General features: G+C 39.7%; 1 protein-coding gene across 1 annotated transcript in view; it reads left to right on the top strand.

Annotated features, from left to right (window-relative positions):
• The window catches only part of LOC145462895 (uncharacterized), a 33,037-nt gene that overhangs the window by 14,228 nt on the left and 2,137 nt on the right, over positions 1-16,672 (top strand). Inside the window, exons 3-9 of the mRNA XM_081446545.1 lie at positions 1-35; positions 898-1,170; positions 1,405-2,271; positions 2,985-3,422; positions 4,041-9,308; positions 12,410-12,477; positions 16,432-16,588. The exon at positions 1-35 is cut by the window's left edge and continues 190 nt beyond it. Of these exons, the coding sequence (XP_081302671.1) occupies positions 1-35; positions 898-1,170; positions 1,405-2,271; positions 2,985-3,422; positions 4,041-9,308; positions 12,410-12,477; positions 16,432-16,588 (7,106 nt within the window). The remainder of the gene's footprint in view (positions 36-897; positions 1,171-1,404; positions 2,272-2,984; positions 3,423-4,040; positions 9,309-12,409; positions 12,478-16,431; positions 16,589-16,672) is intronic.

Genomic DNA, 16,672 nt, shown 5'->3' with positions numbered 1-16,672 from the left:
TGTGGTGGGAATGAACTGTGCAGCACTGTTTGCAGGTTTGTTGTGTGTTAGTTCAATTTGTAAAAAGGTTGGAAGATTCCTCCCTGTTCAGAAACTTTGCTTTTTAGTTCATTGGCAGGGCAGGAAAAAATCTAAGCCCAATTATTGTTCTGGGCAAGTAAATTTTGCCCTAGGTATAGGTTAAGTCTGCATACGAGCTAAGTGGCCCATCAGGCCGAGGCTTATCCTGGTTTCTGTAGCATGTAGTGACTAGGAGTATTTTTACTCCCCCCTGGATTGGATGCTAGTCCATTGCAGGGTTACCTCCAGTATGAAGGTTGACCAGTACCCATTTACACACCTGGGTGGAGAGAAGCACTGTGAGAGTATAGTGTCTTGCCCAAGAACACAATGCAATGCTCTCAGCCATGGCTTGAACCCAGACTGATAGATCCAGAGACAAGCGCACTAACCGTGAGGCCACCGTGCCTACCACATAAATTTTACTCTGGGGCAAGCAAAAATTGTCTAAGTAGTCTTGAAGTATGAGTGAAAATGTCAATTGATACAATGATAATTTCCAGTCAGAAACTGTTTCAAAACTTGACACTGCAAGATAGCAAAATAATGAGATGAAAGCCTGGATTAATTTACCATCTAAGCATACTTTATTGTTTTGCTTCATCCTCTGGACACCACATTGACTACCACATTGGCATGTCATATTTAAGTGGAAGCAAGTGAAAACTGAAATTTACAGGCCTACTGGGGAAGAGGATTTCAACATCTTTTCCTTCCCTGCCAGACTGGGCGTTACTTTCAACTTAAAACTACAGAGCACTTACATATAAAACCTATACTTTCATTCCCTTAAAACTGCATTTCATGCAAAACAAATCGTATAATGATTTACTTCAGATGATGAGATGTGGTATAGAGGAAGAATTACTAAAGTGGTGGATGGTCAGTTTGTGGAGGTGTGTTACGTAGACTTTGGCAACTGTGAAACGGTGCCTGTAAGCAAAGTGAAGACAATAAAGAAGGAGTGGACAGAGCTTCCTGCTCAAGCCATCCAGTGTAGCTTAGCTTCCATCTCACCTGTCAGTGGTCCAACATGGCCAGATGCCATTGTTGATAGGTTCAAGAACCTCACAATGCAGAAGATGTTAGTTGGAAAAGTCATCAAGAAAGGTAAGGGAAGGAAAATCCCTTTATAATTATGTTTATACAGCCTGGTGTGCACACTGTCTGCATTAAACACTACAGAGAGCATGGAAAACTTGAAAGCTTTTGTGATTTGTAATTAGGAGAGGAACTTGTTGGTACATATCTGTGTAAAAGGATCAGGGTGAACCTGTGTAAGGATCAATGTTCATTAGAATTTTGAAGCAACTTATTCTCTGTTATTACCTTTTATTGAAACAGGAAGTGAGAACATCCTGGAGATTGAGCTCTTTGACACAACCGAACAATCAGTTGACATCAACATTGGTGACCTGCTGGTGAAGGAAGGACTTGCTATCCGTGGCACTTCTAAACCTGTTGCAGCAGTCAAGTCCTATGCAGCTCTTGGAAAAGTCAAACCTGCAGAGAAGGAGAAAGTGTATGTCTCTGCCATGGAGTCTCCTGGATGCTTTTTCTGTCTAGTCAGTGGAACAGAGGAAAAACTTATGGCTCTTATGAGTGAAATATCATCTACTTACGATTCCTTAGCCAATGAAGAGCTTGCCGTGAGTGCCATCAGTGTGGGGGATGTTTGTTGTGCACAGTTTTCTGAGGATAACCAGTGGTACCGTGCTGTTGTTGAAGATAACACAAATGGTGCACTAACTGTAAGATTTATTGATTATGGTAACACAGAAACATTGCCAATTAGTAGAACTAAGATCCTGAAAGATGCCTTCTTTGCTGAGCCTCCTTTAGCAGTTAAGTGCAGCCTTCTTGGTATCAAACCTGCAGTTGGTGAGAACTGGCCTGATGAATCTTGTATACTCTTTGAGGAACTCACTGCTGAGAAGGAGCTCAATGCTAAATTCTCGTCCTTCACAGAACCATTTGAGATTCAGCTGAATGAAAGTGGCATGGATATTGGAGAAGAGCTAGTTAAGGCTAAACTGGCTGCTTCAACGAAAACTGCCGTAGAGCCAATTGCTCAGGGAAAGCCAGCAAGTGGACACTATACAAACCCTGTTGTAGAGTGTGGTAAAATATATGATGTTGTCATGACTCATCTGTCTTCTCCTGGAAAGTTTTTCTGTCAGCTTGTAGACATGAAGGAGCAGCTTGATGGGAGTAAGTGTTTCCAGACTAGTTAAGCTATGTTTTGAATTTCACAGTATATTGTCAGACCTCTGTCAGCATTCAACTCCAGTTGACTGTAACTGAATGGGCACCCCCTCTGCATTCCTTTTAGTTAGCTGTGTACTTGATTCATGTTAACCAAGCATGAAAGAGGCAAAAAAGGAGGCAGTGTGGCCAAGTGGTTAGGATGTGGGACGTGAAATCTGGAGGTTGCCGGTTCAAGTCCCGCTTTGACCACTAAGCTGGAGTTGTTTCTCAGTAGACCCTAGTTCAGCTCCTCGGCCGTCCTTGTAAATAGCCAACTGGTCTGCCTCCTGGCAGTTGGGATTTTTAACCATGTTATGTTGATTTGCATTGTTTGTTTTGTCATTTAGTTTCACTGGCACTGAAAAGCCCCATTGGGGGAGTGGTCAATGAAGATATTTATTATTTATCTTGTCATTATTATTGCCTATAACTATGCAGTTTTGCTTGTACAGTCTGAGTAAAGCAAGGTCGTACTTGAACCTCAATAGGCAACTGCACCATTATGTAAAATTTGGGCTCACATGTAGCACTGAATTTGATTGTATAGCTCAAGGTAAAATTGTGCTATTAAGATTTTCTCTGTTGACAGATAGCTGATCAGTGAGGAGTGTACTGTTTTATCTTGTATATATATTTTTACTGAAGACCTTTTTTTTTTTTTTTCCTCACCATTCTAGTGATGACCGACTTGAATGACCACTACTTTCAACTGGCTGAAACAGAAGGTTGTCTCGTCTCACCATCAGTTGGGCAGCCATGTGTGGCAGTTTTTGAAGAAATGTGGTACAGAGCTGAAGTCCTAAACATCTCAGTGAATGACATGAGCGTACATTATGTTGACTACGGGAATGAAGAGACATTGAAACCTTCTGGAGTTAAACAGATCACCCCTTTGTTTCTCAAGACACCTAAAGTCGCCATTGAATGTTCACTGGATCTGAACAGGGATGAATGGTCAGAGGACAGCACTGGTATCTTTGAAGAGCTGACAGCTAATGATGAACAGCTGATCATAAAAACACTGCGTTGCCAAGGTGGAAGATATGAGGTCAAGGTGTTCAATAAGGATGCAAGTTGTTTTAGTGCAGAACTCCTTAGCACCCTCGAAGGAGCAGGTATTGGTCTTATGTATTGTACAGATTCATGGACAATTCCTCTTGTAATAGGAAGTAAAGTCTAGAAACCTAGTGCCTGTGTTTTAAAAGCTCAACAAAGGAGGGGCTAGTGTTTCTCTCTTTTGGTGCCTTTTGAATCTCTGTAGTACACTTCATCACACATATGTACATTCATACATGTACTCACACGTGCACGCACACACTCCGATAATAGGACATGCATATCTGAATTTGGATTTACAGTGTAATAATAGTATCAGTATGTGCCAAGTCTTTGATGCTAGTATTACTCAGTGAAAAAAAAAAATGGCTTGAAAAGTATGGGGTGGAATTGTTTGGCTTGAATCTGTGAGATCTCTATCCTAAGGGGTTAAGGAAGTCAGGAACCCAAAGACTTTTTTTCCTAGCTTAACTGAAGGGTTCTTTAACCCATTGACATCCGTGTAAGCTGTAATTGGCCACGTGAAAACCGCCCCCAAAATTACCGTGCTGACCATTACCAGCCATAAAAAGAACATGCTGACAAATGCCCTCTTTAAAGAGGTTGGATCTAAATAGAAGATTTATGGTGTCTATTATCCCCTAAGCTAGGCCCCATATTCTTTATTTCCAACTCAGCACAAGAAGTAACCTTGAAAGAGCAAGCTTTACAATTAGGCCAGACAGAAGATGTTTATGTCGTCCACACTGAAAGCTCAGAGGACTTTTACATTCAGTTGTCAGCAATGTACCCGCAACTTGAGCAAATGATGACTGAGATCACTGAAGTGTACTCTGGCCTTGCCGATGATGTAGGTCATGAAGATGTAGTTGTTGGCAATCCTGTTTGCGCCCAATTTTCAGAAGACAATTCTTGGTATAGAGCTGCTATTAAGAGTGTGCCTTCAGACTTTGAAGTTGAGGTACACTATGTTGATTACGGAAACAGTGAAGTCATTCTTCTATCTGATATCCGTCAGTTGAGCAAAAGGTTCTTTGACCTTCCAGTGCAAGCAGTTCGGTGTTGTCTTGATTCCCCAGTGGTAGAGTCATTTGGACAAAGAGTAGCAGATAAAGAGCTTAAGGCAACATTTCTGTCACTAGAAAAAGGAAAATGGAAAGTAAGCCTTTTTGATGGGGATGGAAAAGTTGGACAAATAGATGTGCCACAGGATTCAGTTGACACCTTTCTGGTGAGAGAGTTCATTCAGCCTGCTGTCGCCCCAGAGATGAAAGAGCGTGTGTATGTAAGCCATGTGGTGAGCCCAGATGAATTCTATGTGCAGTTTGAATCTGCCCTGGATGAGCTGTCAGCTTTGAGTGTGGAACTAAGCCGGTTTTACCTTTCCCTGGGGCCATCTACCAATGTATTGAGATCTCCCTCTCCTGGAATGTCTTGCTGTGCAAGGTTTAGTCAGGATGGCGACTGGTACAGGGGTAGAATAAAAAGAGTAACTTCCTCAGGAGCAGAGGTTGAGTTTGTTGATTATGGAAATAGTGAAGTGGTATCGTTAAACCATGTTAAGGACTCTGAGAAAGGCTTCATGAAGTTGCCTCAGCAAGCTATTCTCTGTGGTCTTGATGCAACCAAAGACCACTGGTCAGCTGGAGAAGTGAACATTTTTAAGTCAGTTGCACTTGACAAGTCTTTCAATGCCAGATTTATCATCCGCGATGGGCAGAAGTGGAGGGTGTCTCTAGACAGTGGTGGAGCATCTATTGTGGACATGTTCATGACCAAAGATGCTGCAGATCTACAGCAAGAAGGAAGGGAAATTTCAAGTGTGCAAGTGGGGAGATATGCATTTCCACAAGTTACATCAGGCCAGATTGAAGAGGTTTATGTAAGCCATGTCACAGAGTCTGGGGATTTTTATATCCAGTTGTCTAAGTCATCAGCAGATCTTGAAGCAATTGAAAACCTGGTCAGCGAAATCTATGACCAGCCAGGTGCTACAGCAGAAGCCATGGAAATGTGCTTTGTTGATTCTCTTTGCTGTGCCAGATTTAGTGAAGATTTCAAGTGGTACAGAGCTCTTGTCACAAAGGTTTTTTCAGACACAGAAGTTGAAGTCCTTTTCATTGATTATGGGAACACAGACTGTCTTCAAGTGGGATCAATGAGGCAACTTAGACCTGAGCTTCTAAAGTTTCCAGTGCAAGCAGTCAAATGCCGACTTGAAGGTTCTAAAGATATTTGGACAGAGAGTGATGTTCAACAGTTTGAGTCTAAAGTTTTGGAGAGGCCTTTGCATGTAACATTTACAAGACAGGAAGGAACAACATGGTTTGTAACTATTCAAGAGCTTGACATGTTTTCAAGTAAGGCTAGACTAACGGCTAAAGTGAGATCATTCTCGAAGGAGACCTTGGACGTGAATAAGCGAGAGGAAGCATACTTTCTGTTTGCTGATTCCCCTGATTGCTTCTGGTTAAGCTTGGTAAGAACTGGAGATGATCTAGTCAGACTGATGGCTGAGATCGCTAATGTGGTGACAGATCAACCATTGGAGAAATCGCATGTGAAAGTTGGTGTGCCTTGCCTTGGAATGTATACAGAGAATGACATGTGGCATCGTGCTCAAATTGTAGAAGTACAAGATGATGCCAATGCAACTGTTTTTTACATTGATTATGGTAATTCTGAGACCCTTCCACTGGAAAGACTGCATGCCATCAGTGAATCCCAGCTGAAACTTCCTGCGCAGGGAATCTGTTGTCGATTGGCAGGGGTTCAGGGTGTTGATCCCGACAAGATTACCAATTACCTGAATGAGATGCTTGTCGAGAAGGTGGTCGAATTTGAAGTTCAAAATCAGCATGCTGATGGTTCTTACACTGTTAAACTGTTCCATCCGGGAACCTCACAGTCAATGAATGACCAGATAGTCGGCGAGTGCCTTGGAAATACCTCTCTCGTGGATGAAACTAAGTTAGAACAAGCATCTCCACCAAGGTTACCTGCAACACAAGAAAGGATCACTTTTAAGCTTCCAGAACTTCAGTCCGGTAGCAAAGTCCCTGTAAGTTATGTCTCTGCTTTTTTGCCTGCTGAGATGCGGTTATTGTTGACAGAAAGAACTGAAGAACAAGAGCAACTAACAGAGAGCATAACATCAATGTACAATGCCCTGAGTGAAAATGAACTTAAACTTGACAATCCTGAAGTTGGGATGTCGTGTTGTGTGCATTTTTCCGAGAAGTGGTTCAGAGGTGAAATCATAAGTATTTCTGCAGATGGCACAGCAACTGTGAAACTTGTAGATTGTGGAACTCATGAGAAGATACCAATTTCAGAGTTGAAATCACTGAAGGATGAGTTCTTACAAACACCAGTTTTTGTCTTGGAAAGCAGCCTGGCTAATATCCATCCCAGTTCAGAAGATGGACAGTGGTCACCAGAGTGTTCCAGTGTCTTGGAATCACTCTGCCGCTCTAAAGCACTGGTAGCAGAGATCACAGAAGTGTTTGGAGATGTGGTAGAGTTGATTTTGAATGATGAGAGTGGAAACCAAATCAATCAGAGTCTTGTTGAGTTGGGATATGCAAAGGCATGCAACCCACAGGAAGATTTCTTTGGAGAACAACTGAATTTGAAGTGGCCAGACCTACAGATTGGGCAATCCTTAGAAGCATATTTGATGGCAGCAAAAGATTTGGAATCCATTCAGCTACAACTTGCTGACCCTGACGCAGGTTTGTCCACAATGATGGAGCAACTTTCGGTGTTGTACTCCAATTCGGGCGAGACTGAGGAAGTTATTGGAAATCCTAGAGTGGGACAAGTTTGCTGTGCCCAGTTTTCAGAGGATCACGATTGGTACAGAGCTGTTGTTACTTGTGTTTCTGAAGCTGGAGTTGAAGTGAAGTTTGTCGATTATGGCAACATTGATGTGGCTCTGATGGTCAAGCAACTCCAAGAAGAGTTTTTCTCCCTGCCTGTTCAGTGTGTTGATTGCAGTCTTCATGGTGTTGTGTCAATGTCTGAGAAAAATGAAGAAATTGCAGCAAAATTGGCTGAACTGTGTGAATCTAAAGAACTGAAAGCTGAAATCACCAATGTTTCAGGTGACTCTGTGGTAGTTAATTTATTTTATGAATCTGGAGAAACGCAAGAGTCTGTTGCTGATGTTCTTGTGAAACTAGGACTTGCACATCTTCAACCCAGAGCACAAGAACAACGAAGAATTTCAATCTCTGAAGAAGGGAAAATGGTGTATAATTACCCTGAGTCTGGAGATGACTTTTTTCATGATGTAAGCTTGATATCAACTAGTTCACCAAGTGAGTTTTGGTGTCAGTTAGTGGATTCCATGTCAGAGCTGAAGACACTATCAGACAAGATTGAACTTTTTTACCAGTCTTTGGGTGAAAATGACTTGAGGTTTTTGTGCCTGCAAGTGGGAGACACATGCTGTGCACAGTTTACTGATGACAACAAGTGGTATAGATCGCAGGTAAACAAGGTCTGTTCTGGTGGCCAAGTCTGTGTACGTTCGGTAGATTATGCCAAACAAGAAACTCTGACTCTGGACAGGATCAAGAAACTCGACCCAGGGTTTGCAGTTCTTCCTGTGCAAGCCTTATGCTGCAGTCTTGCCGGCATTGAACCCCCTCACGAGTACTATGAAGAAGACTGGAGCAGTGATGCAGTGGGAAGGTTTCAAGAACTTTGCCATGGGAAAGATGTTAAAATAAAGATCAAAGAAACAGTTGGTGATGTCATTCTTGTTGATTTACTAGATTCTACTGGTTTGTCCATAGCTAATCAGCTGTTATCAGAAGGACTGGCAGTCGAGACAAAATCTCCTTTGACAGAGTCACCTGTGAAGGACATGCTGCACAAACAAGACTGTTTATCAAATGAACAAGAAGGAGAAGGTGATAAGGACAGTTCAGAAGAGAATATCTTTCAGGAAGCTTTATCAGGTATCGAAGGAGTGGAAGTGTTGAAGGTGGATGAAGGAAAGACAGAGATTGAAGAAGCAAAGGGTGAAGAAGATGAAGATGATGATGATGAAGAATTTCTCGATAGTAATGATCAGGTCATTGAAGACGTAACTGGAGTATCAGAAGGCCACAAGTGTGATAAAGGAGTGTCACAAGCAACTGAAGAACAGGAACAAGCCATGAACAATGAAGAAAAGAAGCAAGATGGTAAGAACAAACTTCAAGCAACAGAAGAACAAGAAGAGCCAACTATGAAAGACGGGGAAAATAACAAAGAAGAAGACAAGAATAGACTGCAGGTGACAGATAAACATGAAATGCACACTGTGGAGGGTGATTTAAAGAAGGAAGAAGGTGAGGATGAACTTCAAGTAGCTAACATACTAGAAGAGGTGGATGTGGAAAGTGATGAAGATAAACAGGAAGAAAAAATTGATCTTCAAGCAACTGAAGAACTAGAAGAACAAGCTGTGGAAGAAAATGATAAGAAACCAGAAAGCGACAGGAGACCCCAGACAACTGAAGAACTAGAAGTGCAAACATTTGAAAGTGATCAGAACAAACAAGGTGCAAATGAACTCCAAGCAACTGAAGAACAAGGAGAGCAAGCTGTGAAAGAAGATGAGATCAAACAAGAAGGTGAGAGTGGACTTGACCAGACGGCAGAGGAATTTCAAGGGGAAGAAATATCAGAAGAGCTATCAAGTCCTGTGTCACAGACTGGTGAAACATCAGATTTATCCAAGGACGTTGAATGTCTAGCAGACGAAAAAGTGAACAATACAGAAACTTCAGAAGCTGTCGGAGATGCCGAGAAATCAGGGAAAGAAGTACATGAAGGACCAAAGATGGAGGAAGTGTCTGAAGAGAAGGAACAAAGAATTGACGAGCAGGAGAAGGAATTTGTTGAACCTGAGGATGTTGTGACAGAAGCGTTCTCAGAAGAGGACTTGTCAGGTACACACCTGGGAGTAAAACAATAACTGGCTTGATGTTTTTGGGTGTTGTTTTGGACAGACCATCCACATCAAAATACTTAACCTGTACTGTGAAAAGCTCTATTAAGCCCCCGTTCCTCCATGTCCTCTGTTTTGTAAGACCTTCTCCCTAGGGGGGTACTCTGTAAATCTTTGGGTGGGGGTGTGCCACTGGGACCCTGAAACCCTTACTCTATACAAAATCCTGATCAGTTTGATTTTGCAAGTCTATTTTAGACTAGGCACCAAAACCCCTACCCTATTCCAGACTAGCTATGCAGAAACTTCATCGCTATAGTAGTCCAACATGTGCTAGGTAAACAAACATCAAACAAAACCTCTTCCGAGTTTCAATTTTTATTACAGAACACAGGGTAAAGAACCCTGTTCTTGACTTTGTAAATTATACCCTATTCTAGACCAAAACTGGCTGATTTCTATACCCTATCACAGACTAAACTGCCTGAAAGCCATGCCCTTCACAGTGGCACATACCCATATAGCTTATACATGGGAGTACCCCCCTGGCCTCCCCCCTCCATAGCAACACCCACCCCTTCTCTCTGTCTTTTTGGCTCCCTTCCTAAGATGGCAAGGCACGTTACTTTATAATCAGGAAATCAACGATTGTCATTGTTTGGGTAACTCTATGTTTTTGAGTTACCTGTTGACCACACAGTGCTGGAAATAATTTTTCTTCTTTAACAGGACATGTGTCCTTTCAAATTGTCATTTTGGTCAGACATCTTATCAATTTGACCGGACATCAAATTGCAGAGTTGATTAGCATGATTAATTAGCATAATCAAATTCATTTGAAGCATCAGATTTTCAATATGAACCGTTCAAAACTGCATTTAAATTTGATTTATCATTTATTTATGATCAGCTAGATGACTTTATCTACTAGATTATATCATTATATGTTATTCAAGCAAACCTAGTCAGTTTATATTGACTGCTACAAAAGCAGGAGCCCATCACTAGGAGCGTGGAATTACCCCAATGGTTTTCACAGAGCAGTCTATTTTGAGTTTGAATTTACTGCAAATTCAGACCCTGCAGAAACCTCAGTGACCAATCACAAGCACGGACTTAATTTTTAACTGACGTCATCATTTCACCAGAAGATTCGGTCAACATGTCCACCTGAGGCCACCATTTGCATGCTCAGATAGACCGGAACTGACCCATTTCATGGAAAAAGACACCTAAAAATAGACTGGCCTGTAAAAGTGCCATGACAGGCTTAGTATGGGAGTTGCAGGCTCCTAGTGGTGGGCTCCTGACCAAAGTTGACTCTAGGGTACATACATTAAGTGATAACAGCATATAGCAATGCACGTAATGCATTATGGGGTGATTTCTGAAGAGACCTTTATTTGGCAAGTACAGGAAAGATGAACATTCCCGCTTTATGAGTTACCTATATATCAAACATGGCTCAAACTGTCAGTGTCAAGGGCTCGAAATTAAAAAATTCTTGAGTTGCCATTTGGCGAGTAAGTGATAAAAATCAAGTAGAAATTTTATTCAGAAAAGAACTCAATTGATAACATCTGTAAAGAAAAAATGTCCAAGAATTTTTTGGCTGTTGTATATTAACGCAATTATGAAGGATCCATGCATTACAAGAGACACAATCGTAAGGCATATGTGATGTACTCAATGCTCAAGGGTTTGCAATGCATTATAGGGTGATTTCAAACACAGTCAGTGATTTCCAAGTTTTCCTGTTTAGAGTCCTTCACAGCAAAGCCTTCCTTTTCTTATGTTGAATGTTATAGAAGCAAAGATCTTTCACTGTGTATTTCTGGAAGGATGTAATGTCTGAGAAAATAACTGTTATTGATCGTTAACACAGAGAAACATAGTTGCCATTATCGTAGCCTGTGAATGCAGATGTATTTTCGGATGTTGACTAAACCAGAACTTTTGGTGGCCAAAGATGAAATATTAGCTGCATTGGCAACCGTAGTGGTCACAACTTCGAGCTCTTTAACAATGTATCTAACCAAATTTTGTGGATAGACTAACTTCAAGGCAAGAAGTCAAAAATGTTGGTGAAATGTTCGGACATCATGTCAATCATAATGTGAAATTGGCCGGACATGTTCAAAATTTGGTCGGACAATGTCTGCTGACCGACTGTTATTTCTAGTACTGCCACATTTATTTTTTATTGTTCCTTTTTTGTGAATATGTGTTAATGAACAAGTGAAGAGAAGCATTAAACAGCATCCTGTGCAGTTGTCATATGGTTAACAATGTATCTAACCAAATTTTGTGGATGGACAATAACTTCAAGGCAAGAAGTCAAAAGTGTTGGTGAAATGTTTGGACATCATGTCCAATCATAATGTGAAATTGGCCGGACATATTCAAAATCTGGTCGGACAATGTTCGGTGACCAACTGTTATTTCCAGCACTGCCACATTTCTTTTTTATTGTTCCTTTTTTGTGAATGTGGAGAAAAACATTAAACAGCATCCTGTGCAGTTGTCATATGGTTTGGCTGATTTATGATTGACGTTAGCCTACCAGATGTCTCTAAAAAGCTAACCTTATTATTCATCACCTTTGCAAGTTGAAAACAAATGAACCCCTTCTTTTGTTTAACAGAGCTTTCATTGTATGCAAGACTTGTCAATAGTAAACAATGATTATTTTAATGGGAAGTTATTTTGGTTGGGTCTAATGCAATTTCATATCCTTTTATCCATGCAACAATGTAAAAGTGCACCTTTTCAGGGCTCGAAAAAATGCTCTTCGGTCATCCAGGACAAGTAGATTGTCCTACAGGGCAAGTAACTTTTCATTCTCACTTACCCAATGGGCAAGGGCCTGGGTAAGTCGTCTGCCAACTAAGTAAAAAAGTAAACTAGGACTTGCCCAGGGCAAGCAAAATTTGAGAGCTGCTTGTCCAAAGGGCATGCTGGATTTCAGTTTTTTTTTTTTAGCCCTGACTTTTGTCAACCAGGCAAATTAAAGAGAAGTTATATTTTAAGCTTGTTGACTTCAAGAGTTGTGTAACAGTATTAATACTGTACCTATCTTAATTTGTGCTTTTACTTAAACAGCAATCACAGGCAGTGCTGGTGAAACTGTAGCAGCGACATTAGATGTCGAAAAGAGCAAGGAAGAACGGGTAAGTTCCGCAAGTCCACCGTACAGTCCACCTTCCAGCCCTGCTGTGTTTATACAACCGGGGGGAGAAGTCCAGTTTACAAAGGATCAGTCACCTGGCAAGGAAACGCAGTAAAATCGATTTAGGATTGTTGAATTGATTTCAGTCCCCTTAACTCCTATACTGCCTAAACGTAGAAAGATAGGGAGACAGTGAACAGATTTTAGATCAGTTTTGTTTTGGATAGCAATTTGAAGAAAATTTCAAAGTAGTTGAAAAGAACCAAGCATTACACAGCAAACAGGGTTGTAATGTAGGCTTTTTGCATTATTATTCAAATACATATAGTATTTGCCATTTTGCTCCATTATATACATTGTTTAGGTTAGAATGATTGATTAATGTCTTAAAGCTACCAGGGTATGTGTCTTAATTTCTGTGGCTGTTACCACATGCACAGACTAGTAGCTAACAAATCTAGAGGAGCTAGTGTAAAATAGTTTTTTCCCTTGTTTTGTTAAGGTTTTCTGTAGCACTAAATTACAAAACTATTGCCTGCAGCTGCGAAAAAAAATGTGATTTTAAGAGAATGCGTGCAACCCAAATTCATAGTGCCAGTCACTGCAGACTTTCAGTGTACTAGATTGATTAAAATTATTGAGAGTGAAGGTTATGAAGTTTTACAAACTCTCATAACTTTGGTGATTGCTAAATAATTCTTCAATTTCCTCAGTCAGTCAGCCATCAGTCTGGTGTACTGTTGGTGTGTTGATTAATTTTGACCACCCCTTAGGATCTTGGAGCAAAGTTTTGTAGTTAACTTTTTCATGCCAGGAGTGTAAATTGTGAATCAACATGCACAAGTCAGTGTTACGATTCTCATAGAATTAATCAGTTAACTTGTATGTAACTGAAAACTAACAGTGTTCATGCTGTTTAATATTTGAATCATTTTTTGCTGATACTTAAACTATATTAAGCAACTTAATGTAACAGGCAACATCTAGCCTCGATAGAACAAAAACAGAAATAACAATTTTAAGAATAGAAATTATTTACTTTTCTAGTAATATCTGATTGCACAAGAAGAAAACATCAATTTAGTAACATGAGAATATGTAGTGATTGTTTTGCCCATAAATGTGCTTAACAGCATTAATGTGTTAATAAAACATTTGATTATTAATGCTCAACTAATTGTTATTTGTTTTTCTAATGGGATGATTTCCAGTGAAAGTAACACCCCTTCTTGGACTTCAAGTCCCTTTTTAATGAATGGGAACAGTTTTGAAAACGTGACCTAAATTGTGTTTGTTTTAGTTCTTGATTTGAAAGGAAACTTGTAGTTTTCACTTAATATTTAAGTTTCCTGAAAAGCTAGGCAAACCTCTGGTGTGCTGATAATTTGGAAGGGGTCATTCAAACAAATGGCATGTCATTTTTTTCCCTTTTTCTGAAATGACAGGACACCTTTGAGTGACTTTGAATGAGTTGCTTTTCTGTCCCAACACTACTATTTTGAAAAGGGAAACCCTACTCATGGATCTTGAGCAATAGTGGTTTGAACCAAGTATTCCTGTTGTATGAAAAAATTTCTGGGTGTGCTCTCTGAACATTAAGTATACTTCATATCTCTGAAAAGATGTGAGTTTTCTTTTTCTGAGGGCTCAAAATTTCTTTAGAGTAAAATTAATCACTTTCATGAAGAAGATGAAGTAATGTCAGCCAACTGTTGTGGAATTTAAAGACTTTAAAATTTAAACTCAGCAGATTCAGGGTGAGCAATTTAATGCCTGAGTTTTTGCATTTATTGTGTAACGGTTGACGAGAACTATTGCAATAAATAAAACAGTATCCAGTCGAGAGACACAGTGATAGTCATAATGAAGCATATTTTTTTTTTGAGTTGCGTCGAGGTTACATTGCAGAGCTGGATGAGAGAAGGATATTTTGTTGAAGCAAAGTATTATGGAAGGTAATATCAATTTCTGATGTCCAACTTGATGGGTCGTTTCCTCACTGTGACCCATAAAAAAACAAAACCACAACAACAAACAGTTAGGTGAAATTGTCGCACTGGAAAATGTCAGACCTTGCGGAACTGGGATGACCATTGTGTTGTCACATGGAAATGTGGGCTGTAAGTGCTCTTATTTCCCCTGAAAATCCTGCATTTGGACAAACAATGAAGGATAAAATCATTGAAGGGGATGATATGGTACCAATGTTTTTTTCCAGTTAATGTGTAGATTTGCTTCAATACTGATGAGGTGCTTTTTCCTAGACAAGTGTTGCTATTCCTGCAGAGTAATGTTTGACATTATGCCTAGCAACTCGGTCAACCATTAAAATGGATGCAATGATTGAGATCTTAAAAGCTCATCCTAAATCTGCACCATCAGACAACAGTGTAATCCATAGCTCCACAGCTTGCTAAGATGTTATAGCCCTGGGTATTTATATAAATTTCATGTTGTAGTCAGTGAATCAAGCGAAAAACTGCTGGTCCCTTTTCAAATCATTTTTCTCTGATTGTCGTAAAGCTGCTAAAGGCTAATGTAGAACCCAATCATTATGCTTCTTACTAAAAAGCAGTTTAACTGTCAGTTTTAAAATGGAAGAAAAGGAAAGTGTTGAAAACCTTGTGATTCTGAAATTTGAAGTTGTCTCATATCCTGGATTCATTGATTTCTGCTTTAAAATTATTACCTGTGCAGGATTTTATATATTGTGGTTAATATTATATATTGTACACTATGCTAATTAGCTGAACACACTTCTAATTCTCAATTTTCTGTTGGATTTTGATTGTTTCCATGGCATTGATTTATCTCCTGTGTTGAGTGTGGTAGTATGAGTACTGGGTATAATACAGAATAGGTAACAGTTTCAACACGGCCCCCACACTGTCAACCACAGCCTCAATATTATGTATAGAAATATCATTACAAAAAAAATATATTGGGTGAGGGTTTTGATGATATCAAGAATAATCATGAACAAAGTGACTGATATTAGCTAAAGCTGAGGCAGATAACACTGATAGTTAAAAAAATCTTTTCAATTTTGTAGTTGGAAATAGGCTATGTTTGATATATCAATATTCTAACATGGCCCTGAGGCTCTCAGGTCTAAAATTGCAAATTTTCTAAGTTTCTTTTGTCCCTCAATTCCCAAACGATACTTGGATACAAAGGAAACAACACCAAATATAGGCGTTTGTCCTGAAAGCCTCTGAGCCATGGTGGAATATTGATATAATTATTGAGCATGGCTTATGGGCTTAAAGCAGAAGAACCATTATAACTATGGGACCTTGCCCAACAGGTGACAGTTATCCAGAATTGTGCTGCAGCTCACAACATAGCAATTTGGACCTCATGTTTAATTTATCGATTGATTCATTAATTCAGTGTATATTATTGCTGATTAATTCTTTGGATCACAATGAATCTCAAGTTAATGATGAAATCATGAAATTAATGAACATGATTGTTTTGATCTAAGGCAAGAGTATTTCTGCTCACATTCTCAGATTTTGTGTGAACTTGTAATTTTCTCTTTTCTATACCTTTTGCTTGTAAATATTTTGGTTTATTTGGTTTAGGTTTGTGCAGTTTCTTCAATTTTGTTACCAGAAATTTTATGCATTATTTAATTGGTGTTCATCCTGTGATAATCTACCAAGATGGTTTATTTTCTGTAGACTGTTCACAACCCTCTATTTTCTCTTATTTTTATTCCATTGTTGAATGCACGGATATAATCGCAAGAGAACTGGACACCAGCACAAAACACCCCCCTCCCCTGGGTGTGTAAATAGAGAGACTGTGAACAGTCTAATTTTCTGGACTCTCCCAGACTTCCTCTCTTCTTTTGACATTTCCCAGCTGTTGGCACCATTGTTAATAACATTCCTGCCAGTAAGATCTGTTCATTATTTTTATTCTGTTGTTACGTTTGCTTTTCTTGCAGTTCAAAGAATCCAATGTTGAAGAGGTCGTGCAACAAACTTTGATGGTAGAAGAATCTGCTAAGGTGTTCTTAGAAGAACTTCTAAGTGATGTTTGTGGATCTATAGATAAGCAGACATCAGAATACATGGAAAGGGCAAAAGAATGTGATGATGAAGGTAAAAGTCTAAAATTTGAAAGTGCAAAATATTAGAGGGAAATGTAGCAATGTCCCTTCATTACCACGGAATCTTGTACAGACA

This window comes from Orbicella franksi, chromosome 12, assembly GCF_964199315.1.
Source record: "Orbicella franksi chromosome 12, jaOrbFran1.1, whole genome shotgun sequence".
NCBI classification, from domain to species: Eukaryota; Metazoa; Cnidaria; class Anthozoa; order Scleractinia; family Merulinidae; genus Orbicella; species Orbicella franksi.
The sequence above is the reverse complement of the archived record's forward strand: the minus strand, read 5'-3'. Positions and strand labels throughout refer to the sequence as shown.